Genomic DNA, 19,082 nt, shown 5'->3' with positions numbered 1-19,082 from the left:
AGTTACCTGGAAAGGCGGCTGATTGGGGTGTAGACAGGGGGTCTGGCACTGGTCAGAAGGTGAGCAATAGTATTGTGCATCTCTGTTCTTCCTTGTTTGTTTTTCTTTCCCTCTTATTATTATTTTCATTATCATCATGATCATTATTATTATCTACTATAATTGTATGTTATTCATGTTTCAATTGTTAAACCCTCCTTCTCCCAACATACAAGTTTTAGTTTTGATTCTCCTTCACATTCTACTGAGGTGTGAGGGGGTGAGCGAAAAGCTTTGTGGTGCTTAGCTGCTACCTGAGCTTAAATCACAACAGACAGTTTTACACCCTGCTGCCCATGACAGAGCTGCTTGATTTTGAAGACTCCCTAGCTCTTTTCACACTGCTGCTTTCCATGCAGGACTTTTCTTCAGCCTACTTTTATGCCATATGGAAAATATTAAAAAACACAGCTATTCCTTGAAGGAGACATCAACAAGCTTACAGACACCAGAAGACAAAGAAAGAAAAAGCTCAGCAGGTGAGGAAGATGTGCAATCAACTTACATAATCTGAAATTCCTTCTAAAACTAAGCTTTTAAAAAATTAGATAGTTGAAAATGGATGTAGATGGTACAGAAGTAACATACAAAAAGCCTGACTTCACAAATTGTAAGATCAATATTCATGAACAATGTGATTTTGTCCCACACAGTAACAAGACTCTCCCTAAATCTGAAGAAGCCTTTGCTGAGATGATAAAGGTAGGAAAGAAGTAAAGAAGATGTCACTGGATTGAATGGACAAAGCAAGCATATTCATGAATGAAAGAGTGTTCAGATAACAGTGAGTGGGTTTCAGAAATTCTCTAGCAAAACTCCAAGTTTTATGATCAGTACTACCACAAAAACAGCAGATAATATGAGCTTCTTGCTGACCTGGCTGGCAGCATTACAGGCATAATATTTTCAACAGGATGAACTGTTCCTGAACTATTTCACCAGGGCACAAGATACAAACAGACTGTCTCTGAAAATCAGGCATACAAAATGTTTCTATAGTTTTTTTCGCAGGGGAAAGGCAGAACAGTAGAAGTTAAGAATATATCTATATAACTATACGGTACTGTGATTGAACTCAGGAAACTCATAATGGCTGCTTATATTCCCTTATGTTCTGCTTTGAGGTCCCTTCTGTGCCCTTCTTGCAACATACTGTTAAAAAAGGCAGTACAAGAATTTTGTTCCAAGGGTGCATCCAGATCCAGTATTTTACACTGAAATTTATATTTATATCTTGCATATTTATATTGAGGGACTTGGCAAAGATCATAATGTGGGTCCATGGGAACCTCATGCAGTTTACCAAGACCAAGTGCAAGATGCTGCACATGGGCGTAGCGGGTTCAGTTCATGAACCGGGCAGAAACACCAATTAAGTGCAGTGGTTTGGTCCAAAATACTCATTACTTACTTATTTACCTTCTGTGAGGTAAGAATTAAGAGAAAGCAAAGCAGGCACAAAACTTAAAAGAATATAAAGAAGTTTATTAACAGACCTAAAAGAAAGGAAAAAAAAATCATACCACACCTTCAGAACACTTCTCCTCCCCCCACCTTTCTCCCTTCTCCCACTGACAATGTAAAAGGACAACCCTTGAGATTTTCAGTCAGTTTACCACTTCTATAGTAACCTTTTTCAGTTCACTTAGGGAGAGGAGTCTCTCTTGCTCATGCTATGGAGACATCTCCACAAGAAGTTCTCTCATGGCTTCAGTATCACAGAGAGACAGCCGCCCGGGTTGGTTCTCTGCTCACATGTGAAAGTCCCTTCCCTTGACTTACAGCTTTCCCCACAACTGTTGTCGAGGGTCCAATCTTGAGCTAATGGGGTACCATTTTAAGAATGTTCAGAAACAAAGGTTCTCTTCACCTATCTCTGGGAGCATCTTCATCTCTAGGAATAGAGGCCCTCCCCCTTCCCTGGGAGAAAAAGGGTCCTCATGGTCCTCATCATCATCTCTAGGAATAGAGGCTCTCCTCCTCCCCCAGGAGCAAAGGGGCCTCATCAAATTACAGCTACTGTCATTTACTTGTTTCATCACAGGTACTTTGGCCCACAATTACAGTTTGAATGCTCCAACCCCCCATGCTTTCATGAAATTACAACGGGTACTCTGATATATCATAGTCCATCACCACCATAGCTTTACAACAGAATTTCAGCTTCTAAGCATCTCCTCTTTCTCCTCCCTCAGGGTTTCAGCTCTTCCTTCTTCACTGACTTTGGTGTCTCTATGGTGTTTTCTTCACGTTCCCTCCTCCTCAGACTCGGAAGAGGATTAATGTCTGCAGGCTTCATCTGTTCTGGAAGAAACTTACAGCACTAAAAGGGTTAATCTCACCTGGGCCTTGCAGCTGGAGTTTGCTTATCGCTGTTGGCCACATGATCTTTGCCAGACAGTGGGGCAGGGGCCCCAGACAAACCCTGGCTGCACCAGGGGCTGCCTGCATGGAGCAGGGGGGAGGTGCCTGCACAGAGCAGGGCTGTGGGGATGGCCAGGGATGGAACAGGGCTGCGCCACAGCCGACCCGGCCAAGCCAAGAAAGGCCCGGCCCGGCCCCGCTGGGCCCCCCACCCGTTACCTGTCCCAAGGCAGAAGCAAGAGAGAGCTTTACCGGGGTTTGTTCATTCTTAAATGTGGATCACAGAGGTGTGTCAAGCTCTTTAAGTGGCTTAAAAGTTGTTGATATTCAAACTAACCAGTTGATATGTTCTGTCAGGTTACAGAGGAAGCTGTAAGCACCTCTTTGCAAGAGAACCACTTCTGTAGCTATGCTAACCCATGACAATGGGTCAGGGCAACGCTGGTACCAACACAGGCTAGGGGATGAATAAGTCAGAGCAGCCCTGCCCAGAAGGACTTGGAGGTGCTGGTGGGGGAGAGGCTGGACACAACCCAGCAATGAGAACTTGCAGCTCAGAAAGCCAAATGTGTTCTGGGCTGCATCCAAAGCAGTGCGGGCAGCAGGGCCAGGGAGGGGATTCTGCCCCTCCTCTCTGCTCTGGTGAGACCCCACCTGCAGTGCTGCATCCAGCTCTGGGGTCCCCAGCACAGGAAGGACATGGACCTGTTGGAGAGAGTCCAGAGGAGGCCACCAAGTTGAATGAAGCACTTCTCCTATGAGGAAAGGCTGAGAGAATTGGGATTGTACAGCCTGGAGAAGTCTTTGGGGTGACCTAATTGCAGCCTTCCAGCACATGAAGGGAGCCTACAAGAAAGATGGAGAGATATTGTTCACAAGAGCATGCACTGACAGGACAAGGGGAAATGGCTTCAAACTGAGAGTAGATTTAGATTAGATATTAGGAAGAAATTCTTTACTGTGGTGGTGGTGAGACACTAGCACAGGTTTCCCAGAGAAGCTGTGGATGCCCCATCCCTGGAGGTGTTCAAGACCAGGTTGGATGAGACCCTGAGCAACCTGGTCTAGTTGAAGATGTCCCTGCCCATGGCAGGGGTGTTGGAAATAGATGATCTTTAAGGTCCTTCCCAAGCCATTTGATGATTCTATTCTTTTTTACTTTCTATTTTGAGATCCTGAAACTGACCAATAATATATTTAGTAGCTCACTTACTCTATTTAAAGATGGTTTCTTTCACACTGATATTTAGAGACGCAAACATGCAGGTACTACTCACACAGAGTGGGGAGGCTCTAAACTCACATTATACCCAACCCCCACTCAAATAATTTGCAATTGCACTCTAATATTTTATGAAGATAGCAGTCTGATAATATAAGCTGAAGTGAAAGAAAATGTCTATTAATGTAATAATATCTAATGAAGGAACCATCTTATTATTTAAAAAAGCAAAATGGCTGGGGAAGACCTCTGAAATTTTAAACTAGAAGAGCTGGAGGTAGGGTGTGATGGAAGCTCCAGAGCGGCTCCTCTGACCCTCCAAACTTGCAAGTTGCTTTGCTTCACATTTCAATGTGACACACATGGCTGAAAAGGGTCTCCTTGGGGACTTCACTGTAGCTGTACTTGAGCAAGGGACACTGAGGAGCATGTGGCTACTGCCCCATCACAGGCAACACAACCAGAGAGAAAGGGGAAGGGCGGGATGTCAGACACATCTTGGACAACCTCTTGAAAGCTGGAAAGGGTGCAAAGCACAAGATTATATTATAGAAAAGGGGAGGGAAGAGAAATGTTTTTAGGTCACAGATTAATATGTTTTAAGGCCGGGGTGGTATTAACAGTAGTGGGGGTAGGCATGCAGGTAATGCAGGCAAGTGCATAACAAGGCCGCCTAGGGAGGGCAGCTTGTCTACGTGTCCCTGTACAGGCCTGTCTTCAGCACAGTAAACCTAGGCAACAAATTACCTCATGATTCCCTCACCAAGTCCACAACTTCTGTCTAAGACATTTCGCAAACTAAAGGTTTCAAATAAGGGTGAATCTGCCCTGTGTTACAGCATATTCCTTCTAATGTCTGATTCTCCAAACTCTTCCACCACTGGTTCAAGCTGTGGTCTGTGATCCCAGAAGGCTGTGTGGGCTACATCTTAAGAGGCTCTCAAAGACATTCTCAATGCACTTCAGCTAAAAATAGACTTAAATGCATCCCATTAAAAAAATTTGTCAGTTGTTTGTGAGGATTTGAAAACCTGTCTGTGTCACAAAGGGACAGTAACACCATCTTTGCCTCATTAATGCTAATTCTAACTTACAACTCTGAAAAAAACCCCCAAACTGCAACATAACAACAACTGGTATCCCCTGCCAGTATCTGTAGACATAATGACCTGCAGATCTTTTAACCTCCTTCATGAACTAGATAGAGATGCTCTAATATTTCACCCCACCAATGCAAAACACATATGCATTGACACCCTTCCACACAGAGGTCACCTTTAATGGATTAGAGAAAGCTCTGGTCCTTTCACACATCTTGAATTAATTTCAGACTCTTGATGGGAGCATGTGTTACACTAAGTCTGACCTATCACCAATCTAATGCATTGAAAAACATGTTGATTTTTTTATCCTTTGTAGTTTTACTTTAGCTGGGAAATAGAGCAAAACAGATGACAATACCACATTCACCAAATTACCATTAAAATAATAACAGGGGATTCATCACACAAACACAAATCAAGCTGACACAGAAGAAAAGAAAAAGAAAGAGAAAAAAACACCTATGCAATGAGGTAGAGCCCAGACTAACTCAGGCAATGTTTACCTTTTCGGTCAGGTATCAGAACCACTCAGATGGTTTCCTGTATTTTCTTGCAAACCACAGAGGCTTGAAGTGGTAGAGTGCTGGGGTGAAATTGTGTGCTATTCCTAGAACCATCTGCTTTTTCTTATTTTTTTTCCTTCTTTTTGTGGAATTTAGCTGTTCTTTGTTGTACAGAAATAAAAGTTCAGTTTTGAAAATATTCATGAATAAAGCTGTAGAAATTGCCTGTAATTTCCTCCATTTTCAGCCATCTGGTTTTCATTGCTTTGCTTCTCTCTTCTCTACTTCATACATGTTTACCAAATCTTTTCAACATGCATTGGCCAAATTATTGAGCAGTTATAATTAATGACACAGTTACAACATTCTCTTTCACCCCTTTGGTAGAGTTTGTTGGCTTACCATGAGGTGCTCATGCTGTTGCTCTTATAAACAAGAGCAATTATATCTGATTAGATGATGACTGCCTCTGTAATTTGGGCTGTGGAGGCTGAGGAAAAGACACATTTTGGATGTGAGTAATTTTGTTGTTGAAAACAGCAGAGCCAACACTGACACAGGGTTCTTCTAATTGTTTTTTTGGTAATTTAGAATGCAAACATAGCAATTAGCAAAAAAAACTGAGTGATCTTCCCTTTTATTTTTTTCACTTAGAGAAGAAGCTTCTAGACATTGAACAGCTATTCTGAGTTTACTTCTGGAAGACCGTGCTCTGCTCAATTATTGCTATGTAGTTCTTCGAGTGATACAGCTTGACTGACACTAATTAAGTAACTGAATGACTGAATTAAAATAGTCACAGTCTTCGTTCCTCTCTTTCCTGTGGAAAGCATCCTGGCTCTCCTAGTACATCAAAACAAGATACATCCCTTTTCTAGAACTATTAAACAAGGGCATACCAAGTTAATCTTAACAAATTTTACTCTGCAGCTATTGTGCTGAAAGTCACTTACTAGCTCCCAACTTAGCAATCAGCTATGCAGTGTTTCCCATTTTCTTAGTTCAGTTCAAACCGGGAAATTTTGTTACACTGTTTTTCCAGGAGAAAAGGGTCTGGACTCTTTTTCTGCTATTGTTCTTGAAGCAATAAGCAAAAAGCTCTCAATAAAATCTGAAACCCCAGGAGACTCAGTTGGGATTTGAATATGGAGGAAATCTTCCAATTTTTTTTTGTGCGCAGCTCTTCCTGATTCTTATTCTTTCTTCTGTAAGAATTTTAAGTATGAGATTTTTCTGAATCCATACAGCTGTGTATATCTGAAGACAGATTTCTGTGTATTAGTTTTTGTCTCTCTTCCATGTACTCAGAATAGTAATGTGCTAAGATATTAAGCCAGAATTTCAAAGAAAATTTCAAAGCATTCTCAGCTGCTGTGCAAGCACCATCACCTCTCAGTGTTTTCTTAAATGTGAAGTATATTGCCAGTATATTCTACCTTTTACCATATTCTGTTCCAAGACAGACCAGGGCAGTTAGGGATTGAAAAGGTTGATGACACCATAGATTAATTGCAAGTGAGTAATGAAGTTTTCCAGTCTGTCCACATCTATTTTCAGTAAGGAGCAAAATGAACAGTAACAGAGCAGATCCTTTTAGTATCATTCTTCTAAATTGTCCAAAAGAAAAAAGATGGATCAAAACCAGAGCGAAATTACTTTTCACCTACTACTTCTACAATATCTTTCTTGAGGTCCATGCCTTCTGACCGTGCAGAAAGGCTGATGAGATTCTGTAGTTCAGTGCTTTTTTTATCTATAGTAAAACAGCTAAAACAATTGTTTACACAACTAACCCTTTGAGAGGCTACAGAGTAGCCTCACATGTAACTAACAATGCCCGTAGCAGAAGCAACGTTAAGTTTTGAAGTTCTAACATTTAAATGTTCTCCAACTTGAGCTAAGCAAGATCTTTACTAAATTTTAGATGCAAGTATTAAATTCTTGTACTAAATTTTAGACACAAGCATTAAACATGCTGGGCTGTTTAGGTTCAAGAAATGTCACTGGAATAATTTCTCTAAATATGTTAGGAGATAATTTCATTCTCTTGGGCAAGACTTCTCAGCCTTTTCTTCATGCTGTGGACAATATTTCCTTGCCTACCAAGACATTCATTACCATCTCAGCTGCCTTTTCAATGGAATGCCTCCTCTACCCACAACAACTGCATGCTTCAGCAGTCACTTAAACATCAAGAATATTTTAGGAAAGTGGGTTTTATAATTTTAGCTTCTGTTAACGTGCTTAAGCAGCTGGAAAAAAGAGAGAAGAGCCAACACTACGACTCCAGCCAGCTCTCTCTATAAGTCATCAGCAAGAGCTCTGGGAAGTATCAATGGTTCACAGATTTTGGAAACTCCTGTAAAAGAGATCTAAGTTACAGCCACAGTGTATTATAATTTTTGGACTTGTCAGTGGGTAGAAATGCCTTCATCAGCATTCATAAGGACACAATTTTAGCCTAAATTTCCATCAGACTCCTGGGTCAAAATTTCTTGAATTAGAATTCTGAAGCATCTTATAATTTAAACAAGGAGTAAATCTAATTTAAATAAATAATCCTTTATTTTTTTCCATATTTAAAGTATTAAAGCTGCTGTAAATAATGATTATAAAGCAAAAATCTTTATACACTATCTGTTTCATTAACACACCATTGTATTTAATACAGTGACAATGGTAGGTGTAGCACTTCAGAAACTTGAAGGAAATAAGGTAATTATACCATCACAGTCTGCCTGGTAGACACATCAACTTGCCTTGTTGCCTCTCTTTCCATTAGCCACGCTGCCTGCAGTCTGCAGGCCTACTTGCTCTGACCAGAGGAACCATTCTGCAGAATACGTGCTGTTCTTCATCCTGGGCCACTTAAATCTCTGCAGACAGGCAATTTCCTCCAGACTGAAGGGGCTTCAGGAGAGAAGTTGTATATACAGGGGAGAGAGTCACTTCCCCTCTTCTCAGTTGCAGCCCTAGGGGTGGATTAAAGCTGCCTTGTCTTCCCCCTCTGCATCAATCCCCTTTCACCTCTGCTTCACAGGCTGATTCTCACCTACAGTATGATCATCTTGTAATTCATGGAGGGAAATGCATGCCTATGGTTACTTTAAACTAGCTCCACTCTGGTAGCAAGGTTATCACAGTGCTATCACTGTGGATAACAACAACATAATAATTCAAGAAGCATTCGTGCAATTACTCACATTACTTTTGTAACAAAAGTCACATAAATACTGGCCTATATGAGTGTGTTTTGTTTTTTCTTAACTACCGAGTACTTATTTTTTCGTGTCAGAATTGGTGGTTGATCAATCTTCTACCATGCACTCTCAGCTGCAGTGATGCTTCTACCTATTGATTACCACAAGAGTTCCACCTACAAAGTTACTTTCAAACATTTATACAATATTTATGCGTTATTTCCAACAATGAAGACAATATAACAAAGTCAGGGTTTCAGTATCTTCATAACCAATACTTGTAATACTTTGGTAAAGAAATTTCAACCTGTTTGTCTCTGCTTGTCACAAATTCAAAATCCTGATTACCAACCAAACCATTATTTATGTCCTTATTGTTATTTCATGCTGGCTGTCTTTGACTTTTAATGTGAACTTTCTCTGCATATCCCAAATCTACTATTATTCATAATGACATACCTCTCCGTAGCCTGTTGTCTTATAAATCATACATACACCTACCAATACACACTCTAAGGTATATCTACCACCTGGACAGCCCTGAGTGTTTTAAATAGTCCAAGGTTATACAACAATGTATTTAAAATCTGCTGCAGTGTCACAATGGAGTAAATGCACCTGTGTACATCTGGGAAAAAAGACAGTATGTATACACTACATCTTAAAGACTTGACAGGACCTATTTAAATAAACCACAAGAATGTCGTAACAGATATTTTCTGTTGTCGAGGGTGCAGATGTGAATCCCTGCAGAGAAAGATCTGCTGTTTTTAGGGTCATGATTGTGGAAACTCCCTGATCCTAGGGAGGAGCAGGTTCTGCAAAACCTTATCCTAACAGCAGAGGTTGGAGAAGTCTCTTTAAACTTGACAAAACTCTGGGTAAAGTTAAGACAATCCATACATTGTCTACTTCAAGGACTTGAGGAGGCAAGTAGTCTGAAGTTTGCTCTTTGGTCTTACTGCTGCTTTGTACTTCCCGGTCAATATGACTGTGGCAGGAAGAGGCTGTAAGCCCCTGCAGTCTAAGAAAAGCATCCTTGAGGCAGTGTGTGTCTCCAGACTGAAAGGCAATTGAGTTTGGGGTCACTTAAAATTATGCCTACCTTGGGGGGCAGGGGTCCAGGCTACAGGCCTTCAGCAGCTGTGGAGGACGACGGCTGCTAACACACAGTGTCTCGTCTGCAATCTCCCTGGTTTGTTTGTTCAGACAGGTCACCACAGCCTCCTGGACACCTGCACACAACAAATAATGGTCACAGACAGCTCTCCGTACCTGCAGGGGCAGCCAAGATCAGAGTTGGGCCCAAGAAGGCCAGCAGGGCTGCCCTGGTCACACCCAGCCTTAGGCTGGCAGCTCTGGGCTGCAGCCCCAGCTGTAGACATGTCATTGCTTTCAGTCTCTCTGAAAGGTTTCTCAGTTGCAGTGAATAGTCCCTAGGATCATTCACCGCTCACCTGCCTGACAGAAAATTGTCCACTGCTCTCATTTTTTCCCCAGTGAGTGAAATGAGGCACTGTATTTTTCAGGCCAAGCAGGCTAACGTGTGGAGAAGGCCATGGCTTTCATATGCTGTATTTTAACCAACAGTATGACTGATACACATGCAAGAGCAAAGTAAAACACGGTCAGACAATTCAGCTGATCTCAGTTACTCTTGTGCATCCATGGGCCTGCACCTAAACTAAAGATGCAAACCTGCAGATTGTATCTGTATCTGCAGAGTGTATGGGAAAGAATGGGTTAGAGACAGCTGGGAAAGAACAGGTAGTTGCTGGGACTAAGAAACTGGAAGATTTTGTTATTATGTTTTAACTTAGAAATTCCTTGTTAAATCAAAATTCCTGATGTAGTCTATGGCATACCAGTTACTCTCACTTTTCCTATGACTAGGGGTACTACAGGTTTTTTGGATCACAAGGTTAGAAAGCTAGAACATCATGGATTGCAGCATTACATGCCATAGGGAAGAGGACTGGGTGAGAAAGAATCTATTTCCCTATGGGTAAAAGGGGTTGGAGAGGGGTCTGACGATAATTATTGGCCTGAACTTTCCGAGAATCTAATCCACAGTGACTCAAATACAGTGAAAGTATGTTTTTTAAATTCATTCCTACTTCCTGAGTTATGAAAAGATTGACTGAATTCCTAAAAATTACATCACAGTCTCAAAAACAACAACAGTTTTCCAAAAGATCTCACAAATTTTTTAAGATACTAATGTGAAGGGAAAAAAACCCAAACCAAAAGAAAGTGTTTTAAGACCTTAAGGATGTCCAAAAACAGTGTCACAGAGGTAACAATATCTTTTGCTGTTTCTAATGCCAGAGCACATGTCATTAGGCAAAAAATTATTTCATATCATTCAACAGGACCAAAGTGCTGTAGCTGATCATAGCTCCTGTATTCCTGACATTACTCACTGATTCACTCTTCTTAATCTCAGTATAAGCTGAAGCCCACAGAAAAGGGGCTTGTTAACCAATTTTTTGGCTGCTATGTGTGTAAGCCTATTAAGGTCATGGCTATGACACAAGACCTGTGTCTGCTGTATCTGAGGTACTGAAGAAAAGAAAGAAATTTGACAGTTTTGGACATGGACACCAACATCAAAATTACCAAAGTCCCTGTAGTCAGCCAATACTGTTGTGGGCTTCCTTCTTTACAAAGTGGCCCCATATTTTCAAGCTATTTTGCTATTCAAGTCATCTGCCAAAAGACTTAAGAAAAATTGTAAAAAGGATAGCTTATTGAAGGGATAGAACAAATGGTAGTGATTTATATCTAGGAAAAGAAAGTAATGAAACAAGACGTTCACTGCCCTGTCATGTTCATTATTTTTCCAGCTCAGTCATTTTTCTGTTGAACATGTTATCATATTGTGTGCAGCAAACACAGGCATATGGATTCTCCAGAATGCAATGCTCCTGGCTGAAGAACACAGGTGGTTCTCTACGTGATGGGAAATGGCACTGTGTTCAAATTACTGGTCGCTACTTTGCATGAAAGGTCTGTGCAGGCCTGACAAGACCAATTTGATGAAGCCAGAAAAAAAAGGACTGCTGATTCAGAGGTACGGAAAGCATGAAAGTATTTTTCCAAACTCAGTGGAAAGAAACCACTGATTCCTGCCACGTGCTGGTTGACATGTTTCTGTTTGCTAGGTAAACAGCTCACGCATCTTCTGTATGTGCTTCTTCTCAGATAAAATTTTGTAAATTGAGTGTACTTCCACAGCTTGTTTCTCCTCTCTGAAGGATGTCACTAATGAGCCCTTGATCAATTATTACTTGATCAATTTAACACTTTTCCACTGACTGTTTCAATGTCAACTACGGAAAAGTGATGACTATGAGGTCTTGAATTCAACCTTTTCTCCCTTTCTCATGCTGATGGTTTTATTTTCTCAAATTCATATAGCCAAGCTCTGATACTACTGTTCTTCAGTTTTCAGTATCCACCCAGCCCTAAACCTCCCAGTGAGTTCATTCCTTATGCTTATTTCTGTCATCTAAGTCATCTTTGATGGCAATTCCAATAATTCTTGTCCATACTACAAGCACTCTACTCTGTCTGTTAAAGTTTCCTTCTATCTTTGAACGGTACTTGTAGGACCAGTAATCTTGCCTGACAGCATAGATATCAAAGAAAAAGGTTGCTAGAATGTGTATTGACAGTTTTTGGCTTTAATACCTTGTGCCAGGAAGCAAAAAAAAAAACAAATAGTAAAAAAAATCTGGCTTGCTCCAGCAGTAAAAAATGTGATCAGAATCACTTTCTTCAGCTTCCTCTTGAATCTCACACTGAGTGTGTCTCAGCACAGTGAAAACGACTGTCCCTCTATTTTTGATTGGTCAATGTGGCAAATGGTTATAAGCTTTAAATCAGGATGGGTCACTGAACACTTAGAGAATATAAAACCTTTTGATCATAAATCAGAAGTTCCACAGCACAGAGATAATTTAAAAAGGTATATTAACTTCAGGAAGTTCATTTGCCAAGTAATTGAATTCAAAGCATTATTTACTGCCCAATATTATCAGAAGGTATTTTAAAGCTGTCTGCTTTAAAATTGTCTTCCCTGGAAAAAAAAAGAAATCAGTTCTCAATAGGAAATCACAGTATAAAAGTGTGTAATGGTGGGATGTGAAACTAGGCAGTTTAAGTTCACTTTCAAAATACCATCAAATAAGAACTTCTGTGTTTAAATCTACCAGAATAGAATAATTGTTACATGATATTTGATGACAGCTCCGGGAAATGATGCCACTAACAGCAGACTAAATGACTAACTCATTCCTTCTGGTTACTGCTTCTGGGAGGTGAAAGGTTACTTCTGCATCTATCCAATTTCCTCTCCCAGGACTCCAAAACCAATAAAACTAGTTTGACCAGTCTTGCACCTATGGCTACAAAAATATCTGACTTAGCATCTGCTAATCTGGAAAGATTGGAGTTGATGTCAGACAAAAAGAAATCTTGCCTAAAATTTTTTTGCTGACAACTGAAAGAGATTAAATTTATAATGAAAAATGTCTCCCACAAATCAGTCTCAGTGAATTACATTTGAAAAACACAAGCATAAGATCTATAGTCTAAGAAATTACGTCAAGAGGATATTTCTAGGAACTGTTCTGGTTTTGGTAGTCACAGCAAAAGTGTGATAAATTGTTACTGCTCTCCAGTAACCTCAACACATGACACATACTCCTGTAAAATCACTGTTTGTCACCACTTAGCATGCACTAGTGTCACTTTTTTTTTTTTGTAGGAAACAAAGCAAAAGTGTCAATGGTTTGACAGCTGTGAACAGCTCTAAATATTGACTACCATCAGCAAGCTAAAAGTTAGCATAGGAAACCTTTTCTACTAATTGTGGTTTTCAAGATTGTAAGTGATTACCTGTGAATCTGTACAGATTATTAACTCATAAAATGCTAAATTGTTTCCAGTTCTACAGTATATATTTTTTATTTATCTATGGTAATCCTTTCTTAAATCACCTGAAAGTTAAAAAGTAAAAAGATGAGTGCTGGAAAAATCTAGTTTTAACTAAAAAAAATACTGGAGTGGATGTATTTCTCAGAACTAGTTAGATAAAATGATGGGGGGAAAAGGATATCGGAGATATGTCTTAATAGTCTGTAGTATGTACAACCTGAAACTTGATTAACTTTGAGAAACTACTGCCAAGCCTGCTCACTTTAGACCACCACATCAGTAGACCCATTTTGCCGTAAGTTTTCTCTCACACTGGGATTGGAGCTGATGTCACTTACTGGTAGGAGTTAGGGAATGACTGAGCCCTTAAAATATCCATTATTTATTTCATCTGCTGTGGGAGGACAATTTATTTCCACATGTTTTTGCTTGCACAGAGAAAACCAAGAGGTAAGAACTAAAAATGATATGTGATTGTTAGCATATGTCACCAGACCCCTTTAACATTTAGCTTGTTTTGGTGATTGCCTTTGGGTAATCAGTTGATAAAGGAAACAGGAATATATAATACACTGAGCACTCTTTGTGACAGTCTGAGCACAGATCCGTAAGTCCTGGGCTAAAGTATGTTGTGCACGTGGGTGGGATTTTTTACATTTCTTATCCGATGCCTTTTCAAATACGTTTGGACTAAACAATCTTCAACTTTTTTTTCCTTCCTAAATGGTTCTATGATTCTAACTAGCCATAGCAAAGCAGCATGTCTATGGGTATTAACTGCCAAACACATACTCAAAGAGGGAAAGCAAATCCAGCACAGAAACATTTTGCACCTACCTCCTCCGCAGGACTCTGAGCACTCTGTAAAGCCTTCGTATTCCCAGTCATAGAGCTCATCCAGCTCCTGTAAGCTGCCATACAAAAGCTGAGTCTCCTCTGGGGTGTATTCAGCTGCCTCCCCACTGCAGGGACCACTGTAACAGGCTCTCTGAGACACAGGTTTGGGACCTTCACATTCATCGATGGGCAGATCAGCCACAGACTGAGAGAAAGAGAGGAGCACTTGACATTTCACAAGTCGCACCTGGCTGCCTACTCCACAGGTGACACTACAGGTGGACCAAGCCTCAGGAATAAACCTGTGAGAGGAAGAGAGCAAGGCAAGTTATATCCACAAATTTCCAGGCAAGCAAAATTTGGATAGTCCTGTCCAGGCCAAATTTTATTTAATGAAAAACAAGTACTTAATCTCATCATACATTTATTAAAAAATACATATTGGAGGTACTGTTGACAACTCAGTGGTGGATCTCCTCATATCCAACAAGAAAGACAAACCCTTGTAACACCCACCTCGATCCTAAAATGTCTCAGTTCAAGGCATCCAGCCAATCTCCCAATGTGCCCAATGTACATGATGATCCCACTAGCTACCTTTTCCAAGTGTTCAACCTATGTAATCTTTGCCTTAGTTGCTAATTTTTTTTCATTAGTTAAGTATTGAACAGGCTGCTGTTATCAGCTAATTGCAGCATTACATGGAAAATAATTTCCATTTTTATTCTTGTATCACAGTAACGGTTTTTAAGTCTTAATCTGAAGCTAGCAAAAGGTAAAGAATTCATAATTTCTCTAGCTGTTCTTTTTTTTTGTTTTCTTTGTTTTTTAAATTTATTTCCCTAGGACATTTAACTTTTCCCTCATTTAAAAAAACAGCAACAGTGTTTTGTTTCTATTGTGGACTTGTTTACCTGTTGCACTTGTCTTACTGATTAGTAAACCTTACATGCTCCAAACTTTTCCTTCTGAAAGTCCATGCATATTTTATTAAAAGCACTTTGCAGCTGTCATTACAATAATCAGACTGAATTCCATCTCTCATTATTTTCCTCATCAATGGAATAATTTCTCAATTTCTCTGTGTTGTTGCTGCTTTTTCAATGCCAGTGCTAGAAACTGGACAAGCATTTTATTCAAAGTTATCAAGCCTAAGACTCGCATTCAACTCTATACCATATCACTACTACCTTGTTGCAGTAATGTAACACGCCTTGTTTTGCTGAGCTCATGTTGAACTATGCTGACTCCTAAATCAATCCAAAACAATAGTTTCAGGGCAATTCATAACCTGCAATACTTATGTTTTGATACCTGATGTCAATCATATTGGAGCATTAAAGTTATGAATACAGAATAATTTAGATAGCTTTATCTGATTATCTTGCCTTCTCCATGGGCCATCCTTCCAAACTTTCTGCCACAGGCAAGTTCTAAGGCAGCGGTTAGTTATGCTTCAAGGACTAGAACAAAAGAATGAATAGTTGGATCTGGCACTGATAACTCACTGAAGCTCACAGGAACAGTCCCTGGTGATAACACTCTCTCATTAACAGTAAGTGTTTGGAATCTGTCTGCTTCTGCAAACCCAGGTTTTGGCACATATTTTTCAGGGAAACCTGGCTTTCACTGACAGTATTTCTCTCCCTTTGGTCTTTATTTGGGTAGGCCACACCAGAATCAGACAGCTTTGCCCAGGGCTGAAGGCAATACATTGATCTGTTTCTGCTGTGGTCGGGGCTACCTGTGGCTCTAGCAAACTCATTTCTCACTTTGGGACTCCCATGAACAGTTTTGATAGGAAGAAAAGGGAAATTTAGTTTTGTGATCACCATATTTGAAAATATTTTTATACCCTTCTCCCTTTCATCCACTGCCTTTCTCTAGTTGACAAAAGGACTTCCCCTCCATGCTGAAGTTAAAAAAATCAAAACATAAAAAGGGAATTTGCTGTTTTCCCAGCATGGGTATATCAGGATCCCTGACTGGAACATTACAGTCTTCTGGAGCAGAGAGTGTGCATCTCTTTACCCACTTTTTGTGGGTCTTTATAACATCTTGTTATAAACCTGACACCCACTGCTAACACTACACATAAAAAGTAACGGGAAAGAAACGAATTGCAGATATTATTGTAACATTTGAAAATATTTATCATGCTGCTACAAAGACTGTGAGAATTCTTTCAGGAGCAAAGCTTTTGGAAAACTAATGATGAAAAGTGATTCAATTTTCCTACTCTTAAAACATTTTATCTTAAAATATCTGTCTTGTTTCCAAGATGGTATCTTTCATTTTGAGAGAATTATACACTTTAGAAGTACAGGTGGGCCAGTACAGGGACTGCAGCTGTTGTAATGCTATTTTGATGTGGAAAATCTCTTGTCAGAGATTAAGCGGTTCGTATCAGCCACTGTGACTTACATATTTTGACTAGTTTAAATGTACAGCTTCTTAACCTGGCAAACTGGAAGGTAGAAACCCTAATCAGATTGTGGGGGGAGGGAAAAAAAAAAGTCCTGGTCTTCATCAGAAGCTGCCTTCCTTATACTTTTGAACACTGTAAATTGTTGTGTAACTGCTTTGTTGAAGACCTGCTGCAGTCCAAACCAAAAGGGAGGATATATTGCAAGATATTAAAATTATTCATTTAGAAAAACAGAGATACTTCAAATACTTGGAATATTTACACATGATGTGTATCATACATACAAATGGGGAAAAAATGGAGAGGACAGAAAAGAAAAGTAAGAACATTACTAAAGAAGACTGAATCCTTTTTGAAATGAGGCTTGATCTATAAATGCCACATATATTATTTCACCTGAGTCAGCAACTCATACTGAAAATAATGGAACACCTTCAGGAAATGGTATTTTTTTCAGCTATCTAGGTCCAATTTCTACATTTTAATTGATAACTTTGGAAATGATTTAATTCTAATAGAACTGTTAGCTGATAAAATTAGCAGAATCAAAAGAGTTAAAAGCAGAAAGAAGAAGGGAAACTCAAGAAAACTCTGCAAAAAATCTCCATAGAGTACTTTTCATTAGAAATGTAACATTTATGCAATGTGAATGTATAACATAAATATACAATGTTTCTGAATTTTCCATCATCCTAACACCAGAAAATTATAAAGGCTTTCAAATATCTTTGTGCTGTCATTAATGACAAATGTTGCCAAATGGTGAGCACAAACCACAAAAGTTATATGAACAAAAAGGAGACAGTTCATGGATTTAAAGTTATTTGTCCTGCATACAGCTCATCTTCCACTGCTCAGCATTGTGCATTTCTGTATGCTAACCCCTGAGCTACTTGGAAAATGGAAGTAGAGGAATAGGTATACTGAGAAGTAGTTTTGTTCGAAAATGGGAAATGATGGAGGTGTTTCAGTTGTCATTTCATATTGTTTAATTAAATCCCACTGTAATAATCATCTCTCTAACAACAACCCTCAACAACAAGACAAAGGCAATAACTCATTCCTTTAGCTAAGGTGCATATTCCCCTCCATATAGCAACATATACGTAACTGGGGAACTCAGAAGAGAAACAAAAAGACAATGTCAATGCTCAGCAGTGGGAGACCTTTCACAAGAGGTCACAGAGGGTTCGGGGTGAGACCCATGGAGTGTTTTGGAGATTTTCAAAACTCTTGATGTATGTAGCAACAGCCTCTTTTTGTCTGGGACCTGGGTTACTACAGTATGTGTTATGAAGAAAAACAAGTGTTCTACATACTGGTGTGCTTTGAGATATGGAGAAAAATAGCTAATTTTCTTCACTGTGACATAATTATATATTGTCCTTAATTTTTATTGCCTAATTTTTTTTTTGGTTTCTTGCTTTTTTTCCTCTTGCTTTTTTTGTTTGTTTGTTTTAATCCATCACTGGGTAAATCCTTGGCTTAGAAAAAGTCTGAGGTTTTGAGACATGCACGTACCAGTAAGACTGAGTGTTCTAAGGCAGAGACACCCACCTAATAAGGTATCTAAACTGAGATACTACTGGTGAAACAAAATGTTCAGTGGCTTGTTTGAAGGCTTAGGAATTTTCTGTGATAGATCCAGAACTGAGCAGAGACTTCCAGACTCCTTGTCTTGAGCTGAAATGCAAACCTGTCACCTTTCCACAGGTTTTAAGGCATGAGTAACACCACAGGATGGTCACATACAGCACTGGATAGCTACTGGTGTCATTGTTCACAGAAGTGAGACAGTGGTCATGACCACTTATCAATAAAATATCAGGGCTGCATCTGTAAGAGTATTAACACTGGAGGCAGCTGCATAGATCCAATTCCAATTAGAGTGTTTACATTCTGTCCCTCTAAGTTTAGTTTGAATATGATTTTTCCTCCAGGTTTGTCTCTTCATTTGATGTTGTTGGTGCTCTTCATTCACTGCTGCCTTTCGCCATTGGGAAAGAAAACTGCTTCTGTCCTGTATTGTTATTACACATAAATCCTAAGTGGTTGTGACTATATTTAGTCGGTCCTTGAATGAGTAGATAGAAATCAATACCTAATGTGAGCCTGCTGCATTGCTGACATTCCCTTTGACCAACCCTTTGACCAGTTTAATTTTTTTCCATTAGATCTTAATATTAAGAAGTTTCCCTACACCTTCTTCTTCCTCTTCACTACTTGAATCTAAAAGTGGACAAGCAATGGCCCAGCAGATAAAGCTATATATGTCCTTAATTTTTTTTTTTTTTTGGCAATCCAACAATCATAACATGCTTTGTTTTTAAAGTAAAGCTGTAATAGGAAGTTTTAAACTTACTTATTAACCTGTGAATCAGGTACAAAGAACATGATGGAAACTGTTCAGCAAGGAAAATCAAATTAAAATAGCTTATGTGTCTT

At 39.5% G+C, this 19,082-nt stretch overlaps 1 protein-coding gene across 2 annotated transcripts in view; it reads right to left on the bottom strand.

The window, feature by feature from the left end:
* The window catches only part of ADAMTSL1 (ADAMTS like 1), a 437,554-nt gene that overhangs the window by 61,350 nt on the left and 357,122 nt on the right, over positions 1-19,082 (bottom strand). For both annotated transcript variants that reach the window (XM_069002429.1, XM_069002428.1), the window contains 2 exons: positions 14,210-14,511; positions 9,537-9,666 (listed from right to left, as the gene is read on the bottom strand). In XM_069002429.1, coding sequence (XP_068858530.1) covers positions 9,537-9,666; positions 14,210-14,511 — 432 coding nt within the window. The remainder of the gene's footprint in view (positions 1-9,536; positions 9,667-14,209; positions 14,512-19,082) is intronic.

This window comes from Aphelocoma coerulescens (assembly GCF_041296385.1).
Source record: "Aphelocoma coerulescens isolate FSJ_1873_10779 chromosome Z unlocalized genomic scaffold, UR_Acoe_1.0 ChrZ, whole genome shotgun sequence".
In the NCBI taxonomy this organism is placed as follows: domain Eukaryota; kingdom Metazoa; phylum Chordata; class Aves; order Passeriformes; family Corvidae; genus Aphelocoma; species Aphelocoma coerulescens.
Note: the sequence above shows the minus strand (reverse complement) of the source record. Positions and strands in the feature narration are given on the sequence as shown.